The sequence below is a fragment of the Puma concolor genome, chromosome D2 (genome assembly GCF_028749965.1).
Source record: "Puma concolor isolate L17-30 chromosome D2, mPumCon1.1.hap2, whole genome shotgun sequence".
Lineage (NCBI taxonomy): Eukaryota > Metazoa > Chordata > Mammalia > Carnivora > Felidae > Puma > Puma concolor.
Window position 1 is genome coordinate 88,412,060 of NC_141677.1, and position 20,199 is coordinate 88,432,258.

The window sequence follows — 20,199 nt, forward strand, 5'->3', positions numbered from 1 at the left end:
CCGGGACAGTTAGCTTTAATATGGAGATTTGACTGATCACGGGGCCGACATTTGGCCGACGTCATTCTGGGCGCGTCCGTGCGGTGCGGATGCGGTCAGTGCTGGAACCGGTGGGCTGGCTCAGGCAGGTGCCCTCCCCATCATGGGGCTCATCCTCTCCACCAGGGGCCTGGGGACGATGACAGAGGAAGGGGGGACTCTCTCTGTGCCTGTCCAGGCTGGGACATCGGTCTTGGCGGGAGCCACACAGTCGGGTCTCCTGGGCCTCCAGCCTGCCCACCACGAGCCACGGGTCTCAGACTTCTTAGCCTCCACATCTCCACAAGCCAATTCATGGTAAATGTGGTTTTCCTCCGGGGGGGCAGCCAGGCCTGCCCCCACGCTGACGGGGACAAGCTGGCGACCACCCTGGCACCTGAACACGGGACGCCCCCGCCAGCCTTCCCTATCCAGGTGTGGCTCACACTTGTGCTCTGTGGCCCGAAACTTGGTCGGCTGGAGAACAGATGGTTGCTATGGCAACAAGAAGATGACCGGGCACCTCATTAAAGTCCTAAGTGACATCGTGAACACAAACGGCCGGCCGCCAGTGGCCCCACATGATGATGTGCGTCAGCGCCGGGTTGGGGCTGAGAGTGGGGCAGCCTTCCGGTCCTGGCGGCAGCTGGGTGTGCGAGCCGAGGTGGGGGGTCCTATGACCTCTCCACGTGTCCGGCCCAAAGTGGCGTCTGGGAGGCGGAGGCTGCCACCCCCCGGCGGGCGAGGCTCAGAGCAGCCCATCGGGAGCGTAGCCGGCTCTTCCCACCCCCTGCTTCTGGGGCTTCTCTGTGGACTCGGCGTCTGTTTCCAGTCACCTGCGGTGACGGCCACGCTGCTGTCCCCTCAACAGCCCTCGATCCTTCAGTTGAGGGCCAGACGGACACGCCCCTTCCTTCCTCCTGGTTCAGGTGCAGAGTGCCTGCCCCCCGGTTCCCAGGCTGGGGTGCGGTCCGGCACACGGGCACCCACAGGAGGCCCAGGCCAGGCTGCGGAAAAGGCCGCGGAAAAGGTGCAGAAAAGGCGGCACTCACCAGGCGTGTGCAGGGAGGCCCCTGAAACCACAAACAGCTCCGGGGCTCCACCCCACCCATCCCGTTCCCCTTGGTTATTTGAGGTTTTCTAATAAGTGAAACTTGAATTCCGGATTCAATAAATCATTATAATGCAATCTTAGCTTTATTCAGAGAATCACCTTTCCGATCACAGCTATGATTTACTTGTCATCGTGAAATGTCAGGTTCTTGCTTCGTAGGTAACCTCGTTTTCTAGAAGCAGGTGGAGACAGAGGAGCATGATTAGCTAACACAGTAAGTGCTGGGGGAGGGGTAAAACTCGGCCAGCAGCTCCCACAGCAACCAGCAGCTGCGCCTGTGGGAGCGGACGTCACCGGCTGATCCTAGAGGTGCTTTATGTCACACGCAACCCGACACCAGCCTCGTGGGGAGACCCCTGCTGCAGGGCCGCCCGCCCCTCAACTGGTGGCGCCCGTGTGGGGCCCAGCCCAGAGGACGTCCTCCCTGGAGCCCTCGGGTCCCCGCATCTGGGCCAGGCTGACCATGGGCACGTTGGCGGGCACTGTGCACGCACGGAGGGGCACCTATGGGGCCAGCCTCTCACGGACCTCCCTAGAGGTACCGTGTGTGCGGGCCCAGGGGCCCCTGGCCCCGTGTCTCCTCAGGACACAAATCTAACCAGCTCCAGAGTCCTGGAGGCCCGGGCAACTCCCTGTGAAGGGGTCATCGGCGCTGAGTGAGACCCCCACGTGCCCTCCTGCGGGGCTCATCCCCTGCCACTATCAAGCTGAATCCTGAGGACGCGAAGGGAGCAGGAGGGCTCAGACCCAGGCCTCGGGGGGCACACGGTCTCCGGGGCAGCACGCTGGGGGGCGGCCCTCGGAGGCGCTGCTGACCGACCTCTCCCCACAGGTGGGCATCCTGCTGCACTACTCCACGCTGGCCACCATGCTGTGGATCGGGGTGACCGCCAGGAACATCTACAAGCAGGTGACCAAGAAGGCCCCGCCCTGCCCCAGGCAGCCCCTGCTGAGGTACTGAGCACACGCGCCTGGCCACCTGGTCTATCTTCCGGGGGTCTCGGCACACCGGCTCACAGGGAAACGGGGTCCGGGGACAACCCGGTCTGCACAGGTGGCCAGGGCCGGGGCGGGTGCTGGGGGCAGGGTGGGGTGCCGGGGGGGGGGATGTCGGGGTGCTGGGGTAGAGCTGGAGCCAGATTGGCGGGTCTGGGGGCCGATGTGTCCCCCTGGCGGCTGCGCGCGCCTCTGTGCCAGAGAGCTCCGCGCCCCTGAGGCCACAGCGGAGACGGCCCTGGGTGATGGGTCAGTGCTCCGGCCTCGGCGACAGTTCACTCACGAGCCTCAGTGAGCCAGGGTACCTGCTCATTAGCTGGGAGAGACCCAGGTGGCTCGGTCGCCGACCCCAAGGTGACCTGGGCCTTTCAAGGCTGGTGGCAGATGGGTCTGGAGAGGGGCCCCTGCTCCAGCCAGCGGACTGTTACTTGGACAAGCTGGGAAGGTTCAGGGTGGACAGGTGGTCCCTGTGAGGGGCAGCGGATGTCCCTGGGAGGTTGTGGCCTGGTCCCAGGGCCATGGACACCCAGCCCCTCGGGCTGAGCTCTGTCTGGGTCCAAATTTGAAGGGCCACCTGGGAGTACCTCTGTGCGCCTAAAAACCGTCAGAAGAACGCATTTTGAGGCAGATAAAACAATGCCTCATCGTTTAACGAGCAAGGTGATCTCCCCCAGAGGTTTTCCGACACCGTCTGATTTTCGGAAGCTAGCAGACCCCTGACCACGCAGCTGGTGTTTCTGCTGCGGGCAGGGGCCAGAAGGCAAGACTTCAGGGCCTCGTTTCTCCTGCCGGGGAGGCCTCAGGTCCCCAGGGTTTAAAAATCACTCTCAAAATGAATTTCCTGGCCTATAATTGATTGAAACGCTGCCTGGCTTTTTGAAGAATGAGATGGAGGCCACGGAGCATTCTGGCACTTGTCTCTCTGACAGCCTCAGAACGCGTGTGACTGAGCCAGACTCCCAGGGGCTTCCAGGAGCAACAGGTCTGTGGCTCATGGGCCTGTGCTCCATGGGCCGTGGGCTCCAGGGGCCTGGGGTCTTGTGGCGCTATGGGCTGGGTGGGCCTGTTCTCTGTGGGCTGTGGACTCAGGGAACCTGGGGTCGTGGGGGTCTGTGGGCTCGGGGGGCCTGAGGCTGGAGGCACATGGGTTCCATGGGCCATGAGCTCGAGGGTCTCAGAGCACCCGGGTCTAGAGGGGTCTGGGCTCGGTGGCTATGCACTGAACTGGCCATGTCACAGAGACAGATAACTCTGAGATGCTTACTCCTTTTGTTGTTGCCTAGAAACCGCCAGCACCTCTCCCCCACGTCCCCTTCTTTGGTGCAAAACGCTGGACACTGGGGGGGGCGGGGGGACATGGCGATGTGATCCCAACAGCTCCCTAGGGGACTGACCTCTGTCAGGTTCAGACTCAGGAGGGTGGAGACATTGACTCTGGGCTCTGCGGAGGGCCCGCCCTCCCCCGCTGCCTATTCGGGCCACGCCTGGCCTGGGGCTTGTGGTGGGGACCCCAGAAGCTGGGGGCCAAAGTCTTTTCCTCCCAGAGGCCCCTCGACTTGCCACCCACGCTCACCCTGCTGGCCCAACACCAGCCGGGGCCATTCTTACCAGCGATGGCTCTTCCTGCTGGCCCCCAGGAGGCATCATTTTATCTGGCCCCTGACCCCACGCCCAGCGCTGCAAAGTAGCCTGTGTGTGCCCACGTCAGCACAAATGTAGTTCTGGAGTCTTCTGGGGAGGGAAGGGCCCCCGGGCCACACCGTATGCTGAATGCTGAGCAGAGCATCGCATCACGTCCTGCTGACCCTTGGCGAGGCCCGGGCAGCGCGGGCAGCGACCGGAGCCGGTGCTGCGGTCTGCAGGCGGGGGCCCCTGTGTCCTCCCTCTGAAGTTCTCCGATGAGAAGTAAAAAGAAAATAGTTGTGGGTTCAAACCTTCTGTGTGAACTCAGAGCACACAGCTTTTTGAGAAACAAGGGGCCGATTGTCTAATTTCTTATGTTGGCCCCGCGGCCAGTCGGCCACAGAGATGCCACCAAGGGGTCTGCCGCGGGGGAGTCCGTCCGTGGGGCCTGAGAGCCCGCACTGGGGTCTGCCCGCTTGCTCCACAGGCCCCTCTGCTCAGCCTTGGGGAAAACCAAGCCCATTTGGAGATCTCAAGGAAACCACAGCCGCATGAAATTTTACAGGACTCCGGAGTGGAAGACATCTCAGGCCAGATTCTCCTTCCTGCCTGAGCCCCGGGGGTGATCCCCACTCAGCAGAGGGGACAGTCCCCACTGAGGCCCCCGCTCCGGGGGTCAGGCTCACCGCCCTCCCGTTAGGGCCGGTTCCAGGGGCAGAGAGCACAGATGGATCTTGCGTTTCAAGATTGGTCTGGCTGCTCAGGGTCCCCCGCACACGAATATTTGGATCAGTTCCGCACACACGGCCACCGGAGTTTTGATGGAAGCTGCCTGGCATGGAAAGAACATGGCACGTGAACATTCACAGCATCCACGCAGTAACACAGGACATCTGTCCCTTTATTGGGGTCCGCGTGATTTCTGTTGGCAACATTTCTGGCTCTCAGCGCACGCGTCTCAGGCCGCCTGCGGAGGACTTTTCCCGAAGCATTGTCTTCGTGCTGTTGTGAATGGGATTGTCTCCTTAATGTTCTCTTGGGGTTGATTCTAGCTCACGAGTAGAAACACAGCCGGATATCGTGCGGTCTTCCGTCCTGGGGTTTGCTGAATGTGTCCAGGAGCTTTCCCGGGGATCCCGTCACGTCATGTCTGTACGACTGCGACCCGGGCGCTCCGGGACTGCTTCCTGCTTCCTGTCCAGTTCTGGTGGCCTTTACTTCTTTTCTGGCCTAATTGCTCGGGCCAGAACTGCCACACAATTCTAGTCCTCTCTCTCTCTTAGTCTGTCTGTTAGACCTTTCTGCCGTTGAGTCCGGACATGCTGCAGGGTTTTTCACTCATTTTAAGTATCGTCTGATTTTCCGGATTGTTTTTTCTTTTTCTTTTCCTTTTCTTTTTTTGGCCTGTTGGTTGCATAAAAGTGTGCTGTTTAATTTCCATATATGGTTAGGTTTTGGGGTGGGGGGTCCCCTCGACACCTGTGCACTTCAGTGGCAGGCTGAGGGAAGGAAATTCCAGCTCGACCAAGGTGGCTGGCGGCCTCAGGGGGAGGTCCCATCACAGTGACAGGAGCACACAGCCCCTCGTTCCTACCCTCATCCCTGCCCCGGGGCGCAGGTGCGGTGGGGCAGCCTCGAGGGGTAGGTTACACTGCTCGGCCTGCTGGCTGAACCCCCGAGGCCAGGTTGGCCGTGTGGGCTTTCTCCGCGTGGGGTTGGGGGGCACTGTGGGGCTGCGGCCCAGTGGGTACTTCCATCTTTGGGGAGCACCTTGGCTGAGGCCGTGGCCGGCCCCAGGCATCACCCACCAGAGCGCCGGCCCTTCTGGTATGTCCCCACAGGTGTGGCTGTCCACTAAGTGCGAGTCCCATCCCTGTCCCTCAGTGCTGCCTCCGTGCCTCTTGCCAAATGTCACTGCCTGGAACCAAGGGGTAAATCTTCTCACTGGAAGTATTGTCCCATGGCCTCGGAGGTGCGGCTCGGGGATAGGACAGACTCAGAGCCTCAGCTTGGGGTGCAAGGTCCCAGCCCCAGGGTCTGGCTTTCCCACGCAGGAGGGCAAGACCAGTGCTAGGCAGTGCGTGTTGAGAAGCGATGGCCTTGAGGAGAGGGGATGTGAGGGACAACAGGAGATGAGAGGGGTCAGCCCCAAGAGGCCAGCTACTCTGTGGGGTCAGGGCTGGGTGTCAGACAGATTCCAGGAGCCCACCTGACATCTCCATGTGTCCCCCCGGAACTAACCCCACCCCACGTCCCCTGTGTGTCCTCAAGAACTAACCCCCACCTGATGTCCCCCGTGTGTCCCCCAGGAACTAACCCCCACCTAAAGTCCCCCGTGTGTCCCCAGGAACCAGCCCCCACCCCATGTCCCCCATGTGTCCCCCGTCCCACCATTCATGTCAGAGAGCTATCACTGCTCCTGATGGTCCTTGTCCCCCGACCCAGATCAGGTGGTCCCCAGTCCCTGACTCTGCCCCAGTCTGTCTCCAGCCCGCCCCCCAGCCCAGTCTACGGACCCGGCTGCTGCGGGCAGACTGCGCTGCATGTGTCCCAGACATGCCCGCCGGCCCCTGCTCACGTCCGAGCACGTGGTAAGAGAAGGCAGACGGGCCCAGAAACACTGAGACAAGAACAATGCTGCATGTTCTCTGCGCCAGCCTTCTCCACAGAGAACAGGACTCATGAACGGCTCCCAAGTCCGCGAGGTCGCACCGCGCTGAGGGCTCCAGGCCAAACCACCACGGGCCGTTAGTCACTGCCTTGGATCCCTTTAACTGCTACTCAGATGTCTTCTCTTCCCGCGTCTGCGCTTTTCCAGCCGGCCTCACGACCTCACCACCATGGTCGCCAGTACAGACAATTTAAGGACCGCAGCCCCCCACTTCCCGCACAGCGGCTCTGCGGGAGCAGCGTCAGCCCTGAGCACGCTGGAGCATGGCCGGAAGGGGAGCAGTGCACGCCCTGGGCAGCAGTGTTGTGCTGGCCGAACCCGTGGCGCCCCCAACGGTGCTACTCAGCCCTCTTCGGCAAGGTCTCTCAGGAGACAGACCTTCTCAAGGCTTCCACACCTTCTGTTAGGTCTCCATCCATGCTGGCTGCCTTGACACAATGCCACCGACTGGAGGCTTATAAACAGCAGAAATGTGTCTCACAGTCTGGAGGCTGGACGCCTGGGGTCAGGGGCCAGCACGCTCGGTTCCAGTGGGAGCAGACTTCTTGTTTCACAGGCAGAAGGGGCAGGGGGCTGTCTGGGGTCTGACCTTGTCCATGAGGGCTCCGCTCTCACAGCGCACCCACCTCCCAGGCCATCACCTGGGGGTGGGGCTTTGCTGTGTGGGCCTGGGGACACACACGTTCAGCCCCTCGCAGCTGGCCGGGGGAGGTGTCTCCTAATGAAGACGGCCTCCCTGCTGTGATTTTTGAGATCCTCGGGGCCAGTTCCCAATTTAGCTGCCTGTGATTATGCCCTAATTCTGTAGCCTCTCCTGGCCTTTCTGATACAGTGCACCAAGGTAGGTCACTATTATTTAAAGCCTGCCGGTAGTGTTTCTACCTGAAGAAAGCTGCACTAAAACCCAGGCACTCACGCTCTAGACGCCGCGAGCCCTGTGGTGAAAGGCGCTAGCTGGCCCATTCACCCGACATGCAGCTGGTGCCGAACTGGACCGCCCGGCCCGGTGGGGGATGGTCCCGGGGCTGCCTCTGCAGGAGCCCCTTCCGCGACGGCAGTGTGTATGCTGAGAGACGGCACAGATCGGCACTTTCTCTCGGCTTTTCTGCCCCTTTGGCGCGGCCGCGGGAGCCCCCAGGAGTCCCATGCAGGGCCCAGGTGGGAGGCTGTCCTGCATGGGGGCAGGCGCTCCAAGGCCATCGGCGAACCGAGCCGGACCCACCCCGGCTGATGCCCGTGGCCTCCAGTGACCCCACGACGCCACACCGGGGGGCAGAGGTCCTGCTTCACAGGCCGATCTTCAGAAGTCAGGACCGCTTCTCAGGCAGAAGTGACCACACGCCCCCGGGGCTGGCACCACCAGGGCGAGTCCCGGCAGGCGGCACTGTGGTGTTTCTACGTGGAATCTTGGAGCGCCCCGGCCTCACGCTACATGTCAGGGCGCATTTCTGGACGGGACCCCAGGCAGAGCCGTGTGCGCACACACTGTGCCCTGTGCTCGGCACAGACATCGCTCTGGGTCTCTGCGTGAGCCCCGGGGTCTCGTCAACAGCCCCCCTCCAGGCACCAAACCCATGTGGCTGTCGCCGCCATTCGCCCTCGGTCGGCGCAAGCCGTGGGTGACTGTGCCGCGCATCTCCTAGCGCACGGTGGCTTTACCAGCAGCACACTCAGACAAGTGTGTAAGTGCTCTGTGGTCTCCTCCGAAACCATTGATCTGGTGGCACGGAGTGCTAACCGGACCTGGAGATGGGCGTGTCTCAGATGGATCCCGGGTCGGGGCGACGCCTGGGGCCGCGTCCCGCAGCCCCCACACCTGTCCGCGGCATACGCGTGGTCCTCGAGCTCACTTGGGCTGCGTCTCCTCGTGCCCACGCGTGGCCTGGACGAACTCTCCCGGCACATCGAGGGTTCTCTCCTCCCTGAGGGCCGCAGGGCGGCCCCAGGGCCAGGCAGTCCTGGGGGACGCTCTTCAGGAGAGGAGGTGCCTCTCGTGGGGGTGGTTTAGTCGGGTCCAGAAGGCCCAAGTGGTCAGCCCCCGGAGGGGTCCTGGGCCTCTTTCTGTGACTGAGCGAGGCCGCACCAGCCTGCGGGCCGGGGACCACGCTCCCGTGCCCCTCCCGCCCCCTCGCCTCCCTGGCCTGCGTGAACGTCCCCTCGGGCAGGGTCCACCTGGTGGTCGGCGGCAGGCTATGGGACGCACTCCAGAAGAGAGAGAAGCGTCCAAGGGCTCGGAGTCTGCAGAAGCCGGGCCCCAACTCTGGACTCAGCCGGATGCCTGGGCCCTTTGGGCTCCGTCCCAGCAGGGCCTGTGGGATGTACTCAGCGCTCAGCCTCCTCCATGAAGACTTGTTGCACGTCCAGGGAGGAAACGCACTAAAAGCCGCCAAGGAAAGGCACTGAGGGGCGTGCAGGGAAGATGCCCAGAAGAGAGGCCACGGGGGTGTAACGGCCGCCAAGCCGAGCACCAAAGGGCTCCTCGCATCCGGGGGCGTCCGAGCGGGCTCCCAGGGCCTCGGGCTCCCCGCCTGGGCCACCTCCCCAAGGCTGCAGCCCACCCCCAGCCCATCCATCCCCCAACCCGTTCCCACAGCTGCCTGTCTCCTCCTTCAGAACCCAGGAGGGCCTGGCAGCCAGGACCCCACCAAGAATCCCAAATATTCTCCTGTCCCTGCAACTCACCTGCAGGCTGGAGACCGTCACGCCCAATGGCAGTGCCTCTGGCTGTGCTGGGCGGCTGGGGGGAGAAGCTCTCAAGTACGGCTGGCCAGTGGACAGAACTGTCCAGGAGGGCGAGGTGGGCTCACTGCCCCCGTCTGGCTATTGGGACCCCGTCACGTGTCCCCTGCTGGCTCTGAAATCGGGGGCTGGGGGCTGCGGGGAAACTGTCTGCTGTGCCCGGTCTCTCCTGTGGCCCCCGAGACGCCGTCCGGCATCGCTCACGGGTGGAGGCAGGTGCCCGGGTTCTAAGGTCAGGTTTTCCCGCAGCTCCGGAGGCTGCGAGGCTCGCTGGACGCACACGCGCACAGAGGGAGTCCTCAAACGGCCCGTTTATAGCATCAAGGCCGGCTCAGCAGGGCTGGTGGCGGGAAAGTTCACGTCTGGCAAAGCATCGCTGACAATAGATGCTGGTGAGTGGCGGGATGTGTGGCACCGGAGACACATCCTCCTGGGCCCTCACAAAGAGAGACACCGCCACGGAGGCCCTGCTCCCCAGCGTCCACGGCTGCCCGTCCTCTGAGAGACAGACAGACACCTGTGGACAGCGACCCTGTGGACCCTGTGGACCCTGTGGACCCCTGGGCCCCCAGCACAGGCACCACCCCGGGGAGCCGGCCGCAGATCAACGCGGCCCCCATGCCCCCTGCCCCCTGCCCCAGGTGGCTGGGCCCGGGGCCACCACTGACAAGCGCTGCTTTGGTTGCAGAGAGGGAGTGAGCCACGGATGGGATCGCCACACCTGCTGACCTCGGCCGACCCTGACACAGGCTTCCGGATCATTCTCTGGTCTCTACCTCCAGAACTCCCGGGTTTGCCCTTTCATTAAAAGCCCGTGCCCGCTGCCTGGACTTCTGCCGTGTCCCGGGAGCTGGTTCGTTCCCGCTTCAGCCCTGGCTCCCGTCGGCCACAGGCGAGTCAGGTGCCCACGTGGGAGCCATGCTCGCTCTGCCCGGGCCACGGCTCCGGGAGACACCTGCTCCTTTCTGGAGTGTTTGTCTTGTTTTAGTAGAACATTTACACCAAAAAATGCCAAAAACGTGCGTGCAAGCTTACGAAACTTGTCACGTGCCTTCAGGGGAAGAAACGGAAGCTTCCCCTGCCAGACGCCTCCAGGGTTGCGCCCACTTGCAGCCCACACCCCCGTCCTGGCTCTTGACCTCTGTCTCTTTCAATGGCTTCCCGAGCCAAGTGTGAGTCCTCAAACTCCAGTTTTGTCTGCAGGGGCTCTGAGCTGTGTATATACAGGGACTCGCTCGCTTTATGTTGTTTCTACCTGGTTCTTCCACTGCACCGTCCACGTGACGTCCACGTTGCCGTCTCGCCGACTGAGCTGGGCTCGGGCCCAAGGCTCAGCTCAGCCGCCCCTTCCTGCAGCCCGGACGCCCCCGCTGGCCCTGAGATCTCGCCCGCACAGGCTCCCCCACTGCCCGGCTGCCCTCGGCTCACTCTGTCCCCTGCCCCAGCTGTGACCTACTCCCTGTGGGCACTGGGCTTTCTCTCCGTGCACTGCCTGTTCTAGCCCCTTTCTCATTTTCCGTTGGGCCGTCTGTCTTTTCTCGGTGAATTAGAGGAGTTCCTTGTATGCGCCAGCTCTGTAATTCCCCCTCCCGACCCACGTGGTGCGGTGGTGACATCAGAGCAGAGTGTGGCTGGGAACCTACATGGCAAGGTGGTGACATCAGAGCTGTGTGTGTGGCAGTGGTGACATTGGAGAGGTGTGTGTGGCTGGGGACCGTACTCTCATTCTGCTCCTGATGTGACTTAAAACAGCACACTATTTCATTACCGTCCTGGTGGTCAGAAACCCGGAACCGGTGTCCTGGGCCGCGTCCAGGTGAGGGCAGGTGGCTCCTCTGAGGCTCCAGGGGACACACGTGGTCTTGCCTCTTCTGGAGGCGCCACGCTCGTCGGGGGCCTTCCTCTGACTCACAGCCAGCCATGCAGCGTCCTCCCTCCTGTCTGACCTCGACCTCCCTTTACGAGGACCTCTGTGATGATGTCAGGCCACCCGGGTCACCCGGACCATCCCTGTCCCTGTATCTGTCCCTAACCCTAACCCTAATCTCTTTACCGTGCAGGCGGCACAACCCCGTTCTGAGGGCCAACGTTAGCCTGCGGCAGGGACAGACTTCACATACCTGGACGTGCACATCACGTGCCCCACTCCACTGACCCCGCGTGACACTTCACCCTGGGCCGAGTGTCCTTGGTTCGGGCCACCACTGGGCTCCCCGATCTGCCCTTCAGTGGGACACTGTCCCCGTGCTTCTGGGGGAGCCCAGGCCAGTCGGGCAAGGGCCCCCCTCCACCCTCCTCCCCAGGTGCCTGCATCCCTGGGCCCTGTGCGTGTCCAAGGGCCTCTCAGGGTCCAGCGTGGTGCCTCGGGGTGGCAGCTGGGGTCCCACGGAGGGTCAGCTTCACCCTTCTTTCTAAAAACGTCCCCCTAGAGGAAGAGACAGGTCTGGTCCCTGGGAGCCACATGAGCTCCCAGAATCCCAGCTGACCTGCCCTGTGTGGTCCATGTGGGGACACAGAGCACAGAGACGTGGCTGGTCTTAAACGTGCCAGTGTCTCCTGGGGTCACATCAGGGGACGTCCTACAGTGAACAGGGGTTTCAGTGCCACCAGAGCTGGCCGGTCAGCGACAATGCTGGATGGGACGCCCAAGACTGGGCTTCGTGCCTTATGGGGCAGGTGTGGCTGGAGGGCACTGGTGACCAGGCCCAAAGGGTCCCCGGCCACCGGGCGAGCTGAGGCTGGTACAGGGCAGCCCACCTCGGGGACGGCCAGGGCCCCGAAGGGGTCCCGCATGCCCACACCGCTGGCTGCCCACAGCCACAGTGAGAACGGCCATCCCAGGTGGGGCACCCGAGGGGCCCCCGGCACCCTCTGCCCACACAGCCGGTCCGGCACCAGGAGCCCAGCTCCCCGGCGGTCCTGTGGGCTGGCGACTTGGGGCTGGAGCCGCTCGGGCAGAGGCCGGGAGAGCCCCAGCCGAGGACGAGGCGCCTGCCGGCCTGAGGGGCCCGGCCGGAGGCAGTGGGGGCTGTATCACCCTGCAGGATGTGTGAGCCAGGAGGGCTTGGAGGACGCAGTCCCCCTGAGCCAGGGGCCCCCTGGGAACGGTCTGTGGCCACTGGAGCTGGACAGGAGTCGAGGGGGCCACCCTGGCCTCGGGGGACCAGGGGGGGCTGTCCAAGGCAAGCCACCCACGTGGGTGCAGCTTAGCAATGCGGCCCCTTTGTCCTCCCAGGGCACAGAGCGAGCCGCTGGGGGCTGCTACTGCCGCTGGGGCAGGGCGAGCGCCACGCTGCTCCCGTCTCGGCGCTCCCACGTCACCTCACGCACTTCCTCGTGCGTTAAAGGGGACCTCCTGGCCGGAACCCCAGGATCTGTGTCTCCGTGGAGGGTGGAGGCACGGCTCGGGGGACGGTGACTTTCTGCAGGTTCCAAGGGGCTCTCGAGCCTGGTCAGCCCGGGAGCAGAGCTGCCGCAGCCAGGCGTGGCGGGCGGGGTCACATGACGTCACGCGTCCCAGGCGGCCGTGGACGCAGCCCAGGCCGGCGCCTTTCGCCGTGCTATATAGAGGCTCTGGACCCCGGGCCAGGTCCCCAAGCACACGCTCAGCAGCGGCATTTTCCTCCAGCCATCGAAAGCAGTCGGGGACATTTCCCTCGCAGCTCTGCCGGGCTTGGCTCACCGCCCCGCCTTTTGTGCCGTGCCGGACCTCACGGGGTATCTCCGCCTCCACCCGTGTCGCTCGGGCCCCTGGGCCGGCTGCTTGCAGGCCCGGGAGAGGCGCTCGGAGCCCCTGCCTTACGTGCCGCTCGGCAGACCCAGGAGACTCCGTCCGGGCCGAGCTTGCTGAGATTTTTCATGATGAACGTGTATTAAATTCTGTCAGGTGTTGTCACTGCATCTACGAGCCAATCGTATGTCCCTACTGTGCTCCACGACCAACCACGTCGATTTTATGAAGAACACGCTTTGGATTTCTGCGATAAACTTACTTGAGATATTTTATCCTGTGCATGAAGTCCTCGATTCCATTTGCTGATACACTGTTAGAGGGGCTTGTGTCTGTTCAGGGGGACACTGAGGGCTATTCACTCTTTTCTCATGTATCTGTCTGGTTTTCATACCGGCTTCTGCTGCCCTGTAAGCTGAGTCAGGAGGCGACCCTTCTTTATTTTCTGGAAATGCCTGTGCAAGATGGATCGGTGTCATCACTTCCTTAGACGCGTGACCATACGCACTGCTGACGCTCGAGGGGCCTGGAATCTCCTCTGCTAGACGTTTGTGAATGTTGGAGCCAACCAGTTTACCAGATACAGAGTATTCTGATTTCCTAATTCTTGTTTCGATCTGGCTGATTTATATTTTTTTCGAGGAATTTGGCCACTTCATCTAAGCTGCTGAGGTAATGGCCACGGCTGTTTACAAACCGCCGTCCCCGCCCCACGGGAGTCTGGTTCTCTGTGGCCCCACTTCCCGTCAGCCCGGCCAGGCGGGCACAGGGTTGTCGATTGTCTGCGGAAATCGACGCTTGGCTTGCTGTTTTTCACCATTGCTTGCTGTCTGCTCTCCTCCATGTCGTCCCCTTCATTCTGGTGACTCAGTTTACCCTGCCCTCTTCCTTTTCTGCCTCGTCGAGTGGAGTCCTGGGTGGTGAATGTCAGGCCTCCCCGTTTTTCCCACAGAAGCATTTGCTGCTATGGACGTCCCTCTGAGCCCTGCATCCCCAAAATACGTTGCTCCCTCTCTCGTCGTGTTTAAGACGTTTTCCGGATTCCCTCATGACACCTTTTTAGACCCGTGACTTATTTAGAAGTGCGTGGTTTCACCTCCAGGTGTTTGTGGTTTCCCTAGTTTCCTCACTGCTATGAATTGTTAATAGGACTTCACGGAAGTCAGGCCACATGCTCTGGATGATCACAACCCTCTTAACCTGATCGAGGTTTGTTTCGTGGTGCACACGCCATCCGCCACGGTGAGCAGACCGCGGGTACGGGGCACAAACGAGCGTCGTCAGGCACCGGGTGTGATGGTCCAGGAAGAGCATTTGTGGGGAAGTGATTCATATCATTGTTCAGATCTTCTATTTCTCTCCCGATTTCTCGCCTAGCTGTCCCGGCAACTGCTAAGAGAGGGGAGTTTAAATCGCCAGCCGTGGTTTTGGAGTTGTCTGTCTTTCCCTTTACTTGTGTCCCTTTCGGCCTCCCATACTTTGAACCTTTTCTTGGGCCGTGTGCACTCGCGGTGTCTTCCCGTGGGCCACGCTGACATCGCCATAACACGGGCCTCTTCGACTCTTCCCCTTGAAGCCCTTCTTCCCTGGTGTCAGGGTGGCTGCCACAGCCTTCCTGGGCCCCCGTCTCCATCGACGTCCAGAGGCTCTGCAACTCCGCACGGAAGGTGCTGCCGCCACGGACAGGGCGGTCTCAGCGTGCCGTGGCGCACCTGCCCGGCCCACCTGTGCGTGAGCTGGGGCATTCCGTCCCGGAACGCTGGGCGGAGTCAGGTCTCCATTCCACCACCTATCTTCTGCTTTTCCTTCTTTTTTTTTCCTTCTCTTCCTCTTTTCCTGTCCTATTTTCTTCTTTCGGAGTATTTTTGTTAATGTTTTACATTTCATTTTAATTTATCTATTAACTTTTCCCTATCAATGTTTCGGATTGCCGCGAGGATTGATGTGCACCAGCTCCCCGCACCGTCTTTGGTCTGACAGGTGTACGCGTCCATGTGAAAGGTATACAGAGATCCCGCCCGTGAGGCTGTGCCCCCCGCCATCTCGGTGCTAAAGACGCGGCATCTGCTACTCGACATGGATTATCAACTCCCCTAGGCAGTATTAGAATCTTTCTTTAAGCAATCATATTTTTTTAATCAAGAGGAAGGAAGATCTTTTCTATTTGCCCCAACATTTAGCATTTCTGGTGTCCTCCATTCTTTTGAGTTTCCATCTGGTGTAATAGCCCTTTAGCCTGAAGGACGTCACTCAGCATTTCTTGAAGGTCAGCTGGCAACAAATTCACTTGGTTTTATTTTTGTCAGAAAATGTCCGTATTTGTCCTCGTTCCGAAGGACGTGTTCTCCGCATAGAGAACTCTGGGAGGCACAGAGTCCCCAGGTCACCCTGCTCCCACCCACAGTCCTGGGACCTAGGCCATTCCCCTCATCCAGGAGGGTGGCGCCCGCTCCCTGTGGTCACCATGAGCTGGTGCCTTTGTCACCGTGGCCCCTATGGTGCACTCGGTGGCCAGGCGCTCGTGGACCGTGTGCTTGGCCGCTCCTCACGTTCCCAGGAGCCAGCTCACTGCACCGGGCACTAGGAGGCCCTCAGACGGAGCCACTGGCTGAGGCCCCGCTGGCAAAAAGGCCAGGCCAGGCCCAGAATGAGGGTCAACTTCCATCCAGATGGGTCCCTGACCTGAGGGGAGTGGGGGTCACAGGTCAGAACTCCCCCCCAAGGAACTGAGAAGCCAGGCTGCCAGGCGGTGCACAAAGATGTGAGGGGGGGAGGGACAGGGGAAGGGGAGATGCTGGGAGGGGAGGAGGAGGAGGGAGGAGGGAGGGGAGGAAGGGGGAGGAGAGAAAGAGGGAGATGAAGGAGGGAGGAGGAGGAGCGAGGCCGGCTCTGGTGGGGGCTCCCCTGTTGGGTGGGTGTTTGTCAAGGACATGGGGCCCCTCCTTTTCGGGAGGAGAGCTAGGACAACAAGGTCGTCCTTGGGGGGCTCAGGCGGTTTCTCAGGCCATGAGCGGGTTTCTCTCCTCTTGTAGGTTCTACCTCATCAGCGGAGGGGTGCCCTTCATCATCTGCGGGGTCACGGCCGCCACGAACATCAGGAACTATGGGACAGACGATGAGGACGGGCCCTAGTGAGTATCTCCCCGTCAGTGGAGGACGCCCCAGCACCTCCCCCAACCCCCCCAAGCCCGGAGCACCGCGCTGTGGGGGGTGCCCAGCAGGACCACCGCCTGCCCCCCACATGTCCCCCCCGCCCGCCAGCAGACCCCTCCCGGACACTGAGGGCCACATCTCCGGGGCCGGCTCAGAGCGTGGACGGGTCAGGCGCAGCACCCGGCACTCGGGCCCTTCCGGTCGTGCCCCCAGAAGGTCGGCCCTGCTCCCTTGGGGCTCCGGCACTGGGTCCGAGGCCTTCCGGGGCAGGGAGAGAAGGCGTCACCGAAGAGAGGTGGGCGCGGGCCCCCCACAACCCCGACTGCAGGCGGTCTGGGTGCCAGCAGGGTGGCGGGCACGGCCGAGTCTGCGTCCCTGCCGTGCGAGAGGCCTCACGCGCTGCAGAGAAAGTCTGCCCGTGAGCTCTGGGAGGCAGGGACCGTGGGGCCGCCGGGCACTTGGCCCCAACGCCACGACTCACTGAGCCCTCTCCTCCCGCAGCTGCTGGATGGCCTGGGAGCCCAGCCTGGGGGCGTTCTACGGGCCGGTGGCCTTCATCGCGCTGGTCACCTGCGTGTACTTCCTGGGCACCTACGTCCAGCTGCGGCGCCACCCAGAGCGCAGGTACGAGCTCAGGCCGCGGGCGGAGGAGCAGCGGCGACTGGCAATGCGCGAGGCCGGCCACAGCCCCGGGGCTCCGCCCGGCACACCGCCCGCCTGCGACGCCCTGGCCGCCTCGCTGCTGCAGAACGAGCACTCACTCAAGGCCCAGCTGCGGGCCGCCGCCTTCACGCTGTTCCTGTTCATGGCCACCTGGACCTTCGGGGCGCTGGCCGTGTCCCAGGGCCACTTCCTGGACATGATCTTCAGCTGCCTGTACGGCGCCTTCTGCGTGACGCTGGGGCTCTTCGTGCTCATCCACCACTGTGCCAAGAGAGACGACGTGTGGCAGTGCTGGTGGGCCTGCCGCCCCTCCCGCGGCATCGCCACGCTCGGCGCCCGCCCCACGCTCGACACCAACGGGGACGCGCTGGGACCCGTGGCCTGCCGGCGGGACTCGCCGCGGCCGGGCAAACCGCGGGGCTTTGGCCCCCCCCCCGCCGGCCACTGCAAAATGACCAACCTGCAGGCGGCCCGGGGCCACGTCAGCTGCCTGTCACCGGCCACGCCGTGCTGTGCCAAGATGCACGGTGAGCGGCCGACGGAGGACGCGGCCCACGTCCACGTGCACGAGGAGGACCCCTTTGGGCACGACCCGCACCTGCACGGCTGCCTCCAGGGCAGAACTAAGCCCCCCTACTTCGGCCGCCACCCGGGGGCCGCAACACAGGAGTGCGCCTACCACGTCCCGTCCAGCCCGGACGGCAGCCCCCTCAGCTCGCGCACGGACAGCGCCCCCAGCTCGCTGGAGGGCCCGGTGGGGGCACACGCGCTGGCCTGCTGCGCCCAGGGCGACCCCTTCCCCCTGGTCAGCCAGCCCGAGGGCAGCGACACGGCACTCTACGGCTGCCCGCGGAGGCCAGCCAGGGCGGTGGCCCATGGCCCGGCCCACTTCGAGATGCTCCGGAGGACGCAGTCCCTGCCCTTCGGCGGGCCCGGCCAGAACGGGCTGCTCCAGGGAGACATGTGTGAAGTCCTGTCCTTCAGCGCAGACGGCACGGGCAACATCCGGACAGGGCCGTGGAAGAACGAGACCACCGTGTAGCAGCCCCTGGCGGACCAGCAGGGTCCCGCCACGTGAGGCCGGCGGGGCGTCACCCCCCACCGCCCCCTTCTCTGCGAAGGACCCACACGGGAAGACGCTGTGGGCCACCATCGCGTCCACCAGCCCTGAGGTCAGACGGGCCGTCCGTGTCTGTCACTGGCTTTCCGACCCCCGTGCCCAGTGTCCGGGCCGGCCCGGGAACAGAGCAGGGGTTCCGTCAGGGGAATCACCCTCGGCGCCTGGCGTGTGCCCCATCTGCCCCACCGGCCTGGCCACGGCAGAAGACGTGCCACCCACGTCTTCCAGTGGCCAGTGTGTGTTTCATCGAGGTTTGTTCCAAGGCGCAGGTGGGCCTGCTACTGCCCGGTACGGGGTGCTCTGGACCTGGGCCGTCACCACCAGCCTCTCCGCCAGCCACCATCTGAGGCAGAAGGCCACGTCGGCGCCTCTGCTCAGCACCTGTCCTACCTGCGGCCCCACAGGCCCGAGAGCGTCACGGACACCGGGGCTTGTCACCACAATCCGGGAGCGTGTGGGAACCGTGGCCGGGGGGGGGGGGGGGGGGCTGCCACTGTTCTCCAGGGCACCGGCTGGGGCCTTCGAGGGGCCCCGTGCCTTCCGAAATGCCCCAGTGTCCTTCAGCAGACTCGACCGTCAAAGCCAGCCACTGTTGGGACCGTACCCCGCCCCAACGAGGGCATTTGGGGCCATAACGTTCCCTGCCCCGAAAAGAAGGGGCTGGCATTTCCATGAGCACCTGGGCACAAGCCCGGACTCAGTTTTGGTGAGCCTTGTGTGCAGTAAGGGGCCCGTCCCCCAGGCAAGGGAACATTCTGAGGAACACGTGTGTGAGATTGTGCACGGCCTTTCTGCGGCACACATACGCGCACGTGTGCACACGCACGTACATGCATACCACACACGGTGCACACAGAGTTCACGTTGCCCAGACATCCGAGCACCGGGTCCCACTGCATAGCCGTCATCACCGTGCCTCCTCCGTGTGCCCCGCTGTCTGGGCAGGGGTGCTTCACCAGGAGCAGGCCCTCCTAACGCACGCCGGGAGGCGAGGGGGCGTGTCGGGGGTCCCCAGGGCCAGCAACGCTCAGTATCTGAGCACAAGGAGCCTTGCTTCCCAGGATTCTTGCAAACCTGACAATGTCCTGGACCAGCCACAAACCCCGCGTGTCCTCACAGGTCAACCAGATGGGCAACCAGATGACCGCCGGGCAGTTTCTGTCTCTGTCCAGCCTGCTCGCCTGCTTCCGTAGCCGATAGGAGCCAGAGGCCCGACGCTGTGCTGTGTACACGCTGTAGATGCAGAACCTCACACGAAATACAGTATTTTGCACTGTTTGCCTTTGTGAGGCTGGTTAATAGCACCCGCGTCCGTCTCTCATCCGCGAGGGGGCGGGCCCGCCTCAGTGCGTGGCTCCCGCGTCTGCGCCAGGACCCAGCTGGGGCCGGGGAGCCCAGACAGGCTGTTCTCCCTGGACACCCCGGCCCTCTGGAGGCACCCACCATGGTCCTTTCCGCCCCCAGCAGCCCCAGCAGCTCCGCATTCAAACCAAAGAAATTCAACACTAAACATTAAACCTCGTGTGTTTCAGTATTGATTCGGCCTCCTGAGTCCACTTGGGACAGTGTTGTGACATATCCCATCCGCATGTAATGTTCTCAGAGCATAAATCCACAGCTCACCGCAGCACAGACACCCCACATGGAACACACTTCCAGAAGGATGCGGGACGGGAGGTCGGAACCAGATCCAACATCTCTGGTCTCGTGGTATGTCACCTCCGTCCTTTGTGCGTGAGTGTGTATATGCATACGTGTGTGGGTTGTGAGAGTCGGGTGCGTGTTGTCTGTGTGTGCATTTGAGCGTGTGTGTGTGCACGTGTACAGGTGTGCAGGTTGTGAGAGTCGGGCATGTGCTGTCTGTGCATTTGAGCGTGTGTGTGTGCACATGTACACGTGTGCAGGTTGTGAGAGTCGGGCGTGTGCTGTCTGTGTGTGCATTTGTGCATGTGCATGCGTCCACACGTACACGTGTGTGGGTTGTGAGAGTTGGGTGTGTGTTGTCTGAGCATGCACGCGTGCACTTATGCACATGCGTGTGTGTGAGACGTGTGCCTGTCCTTCCCAGAGAGCATGTGAGACACACAGCGACGCCACGTGGGGGTGCATCTCACTCCCCTGGGGTAGAGGGACACCAGGCTCTCCCCATCAGCGAAGCCTCTGGAAGCCGGACACATCTGGACCGCATCCCTGCCGCGGTTTGAGCCGAGGCAGCTGGCGGCCAGGGCCAGGCTGGGCATCTGCCGCTGCTCTCCGGACAGCGTCTGCTGCAGCCTCGGTCGGCTGCCCCTGCGGGACCCTGGGAGGTCCGGTTTGAGGCTCCGCCCTCCTCCGGGCATAGCTGGTGCTCCGGGTCTGGAGAGCACAGGCAC

At 62.7% G+C, this 20,199-nt stretch overlaps 1 protein-coding gene across 1 annotated transcript in view; it reads left to right on the top strand.

Moving 5' to 3' along the window:
* The window catches only part of ADGRA1 (adhesion G protein-coupled receptor A1), a 35,827-nt gene extending 16,722 nt beyond the window's left edge, over positions 1-19,105 (top strand). Inside the window, exons 5-7 of the mRNA XM_086681253.1 lie at positions 1,965-2,086; positions 15,924-16,022; positions 16,546-19,105. Coding sequence (XP_086537379.1) covers positions 1,965-2,086; positions 15,924-16,022; positions 16,546-17,749 — 1,425 coding nt within the window. The 3' untranslated portion in view covers positions 17,750-19,105. The remainder of the gene's footprint in view (positions 1-1,964; positions 2,087-15,923; positions 16,023-16,545) is intronic.
* The last annotated feature ends 1,094 nt before the right edge of the window (positions 19,106-20,199 follow it).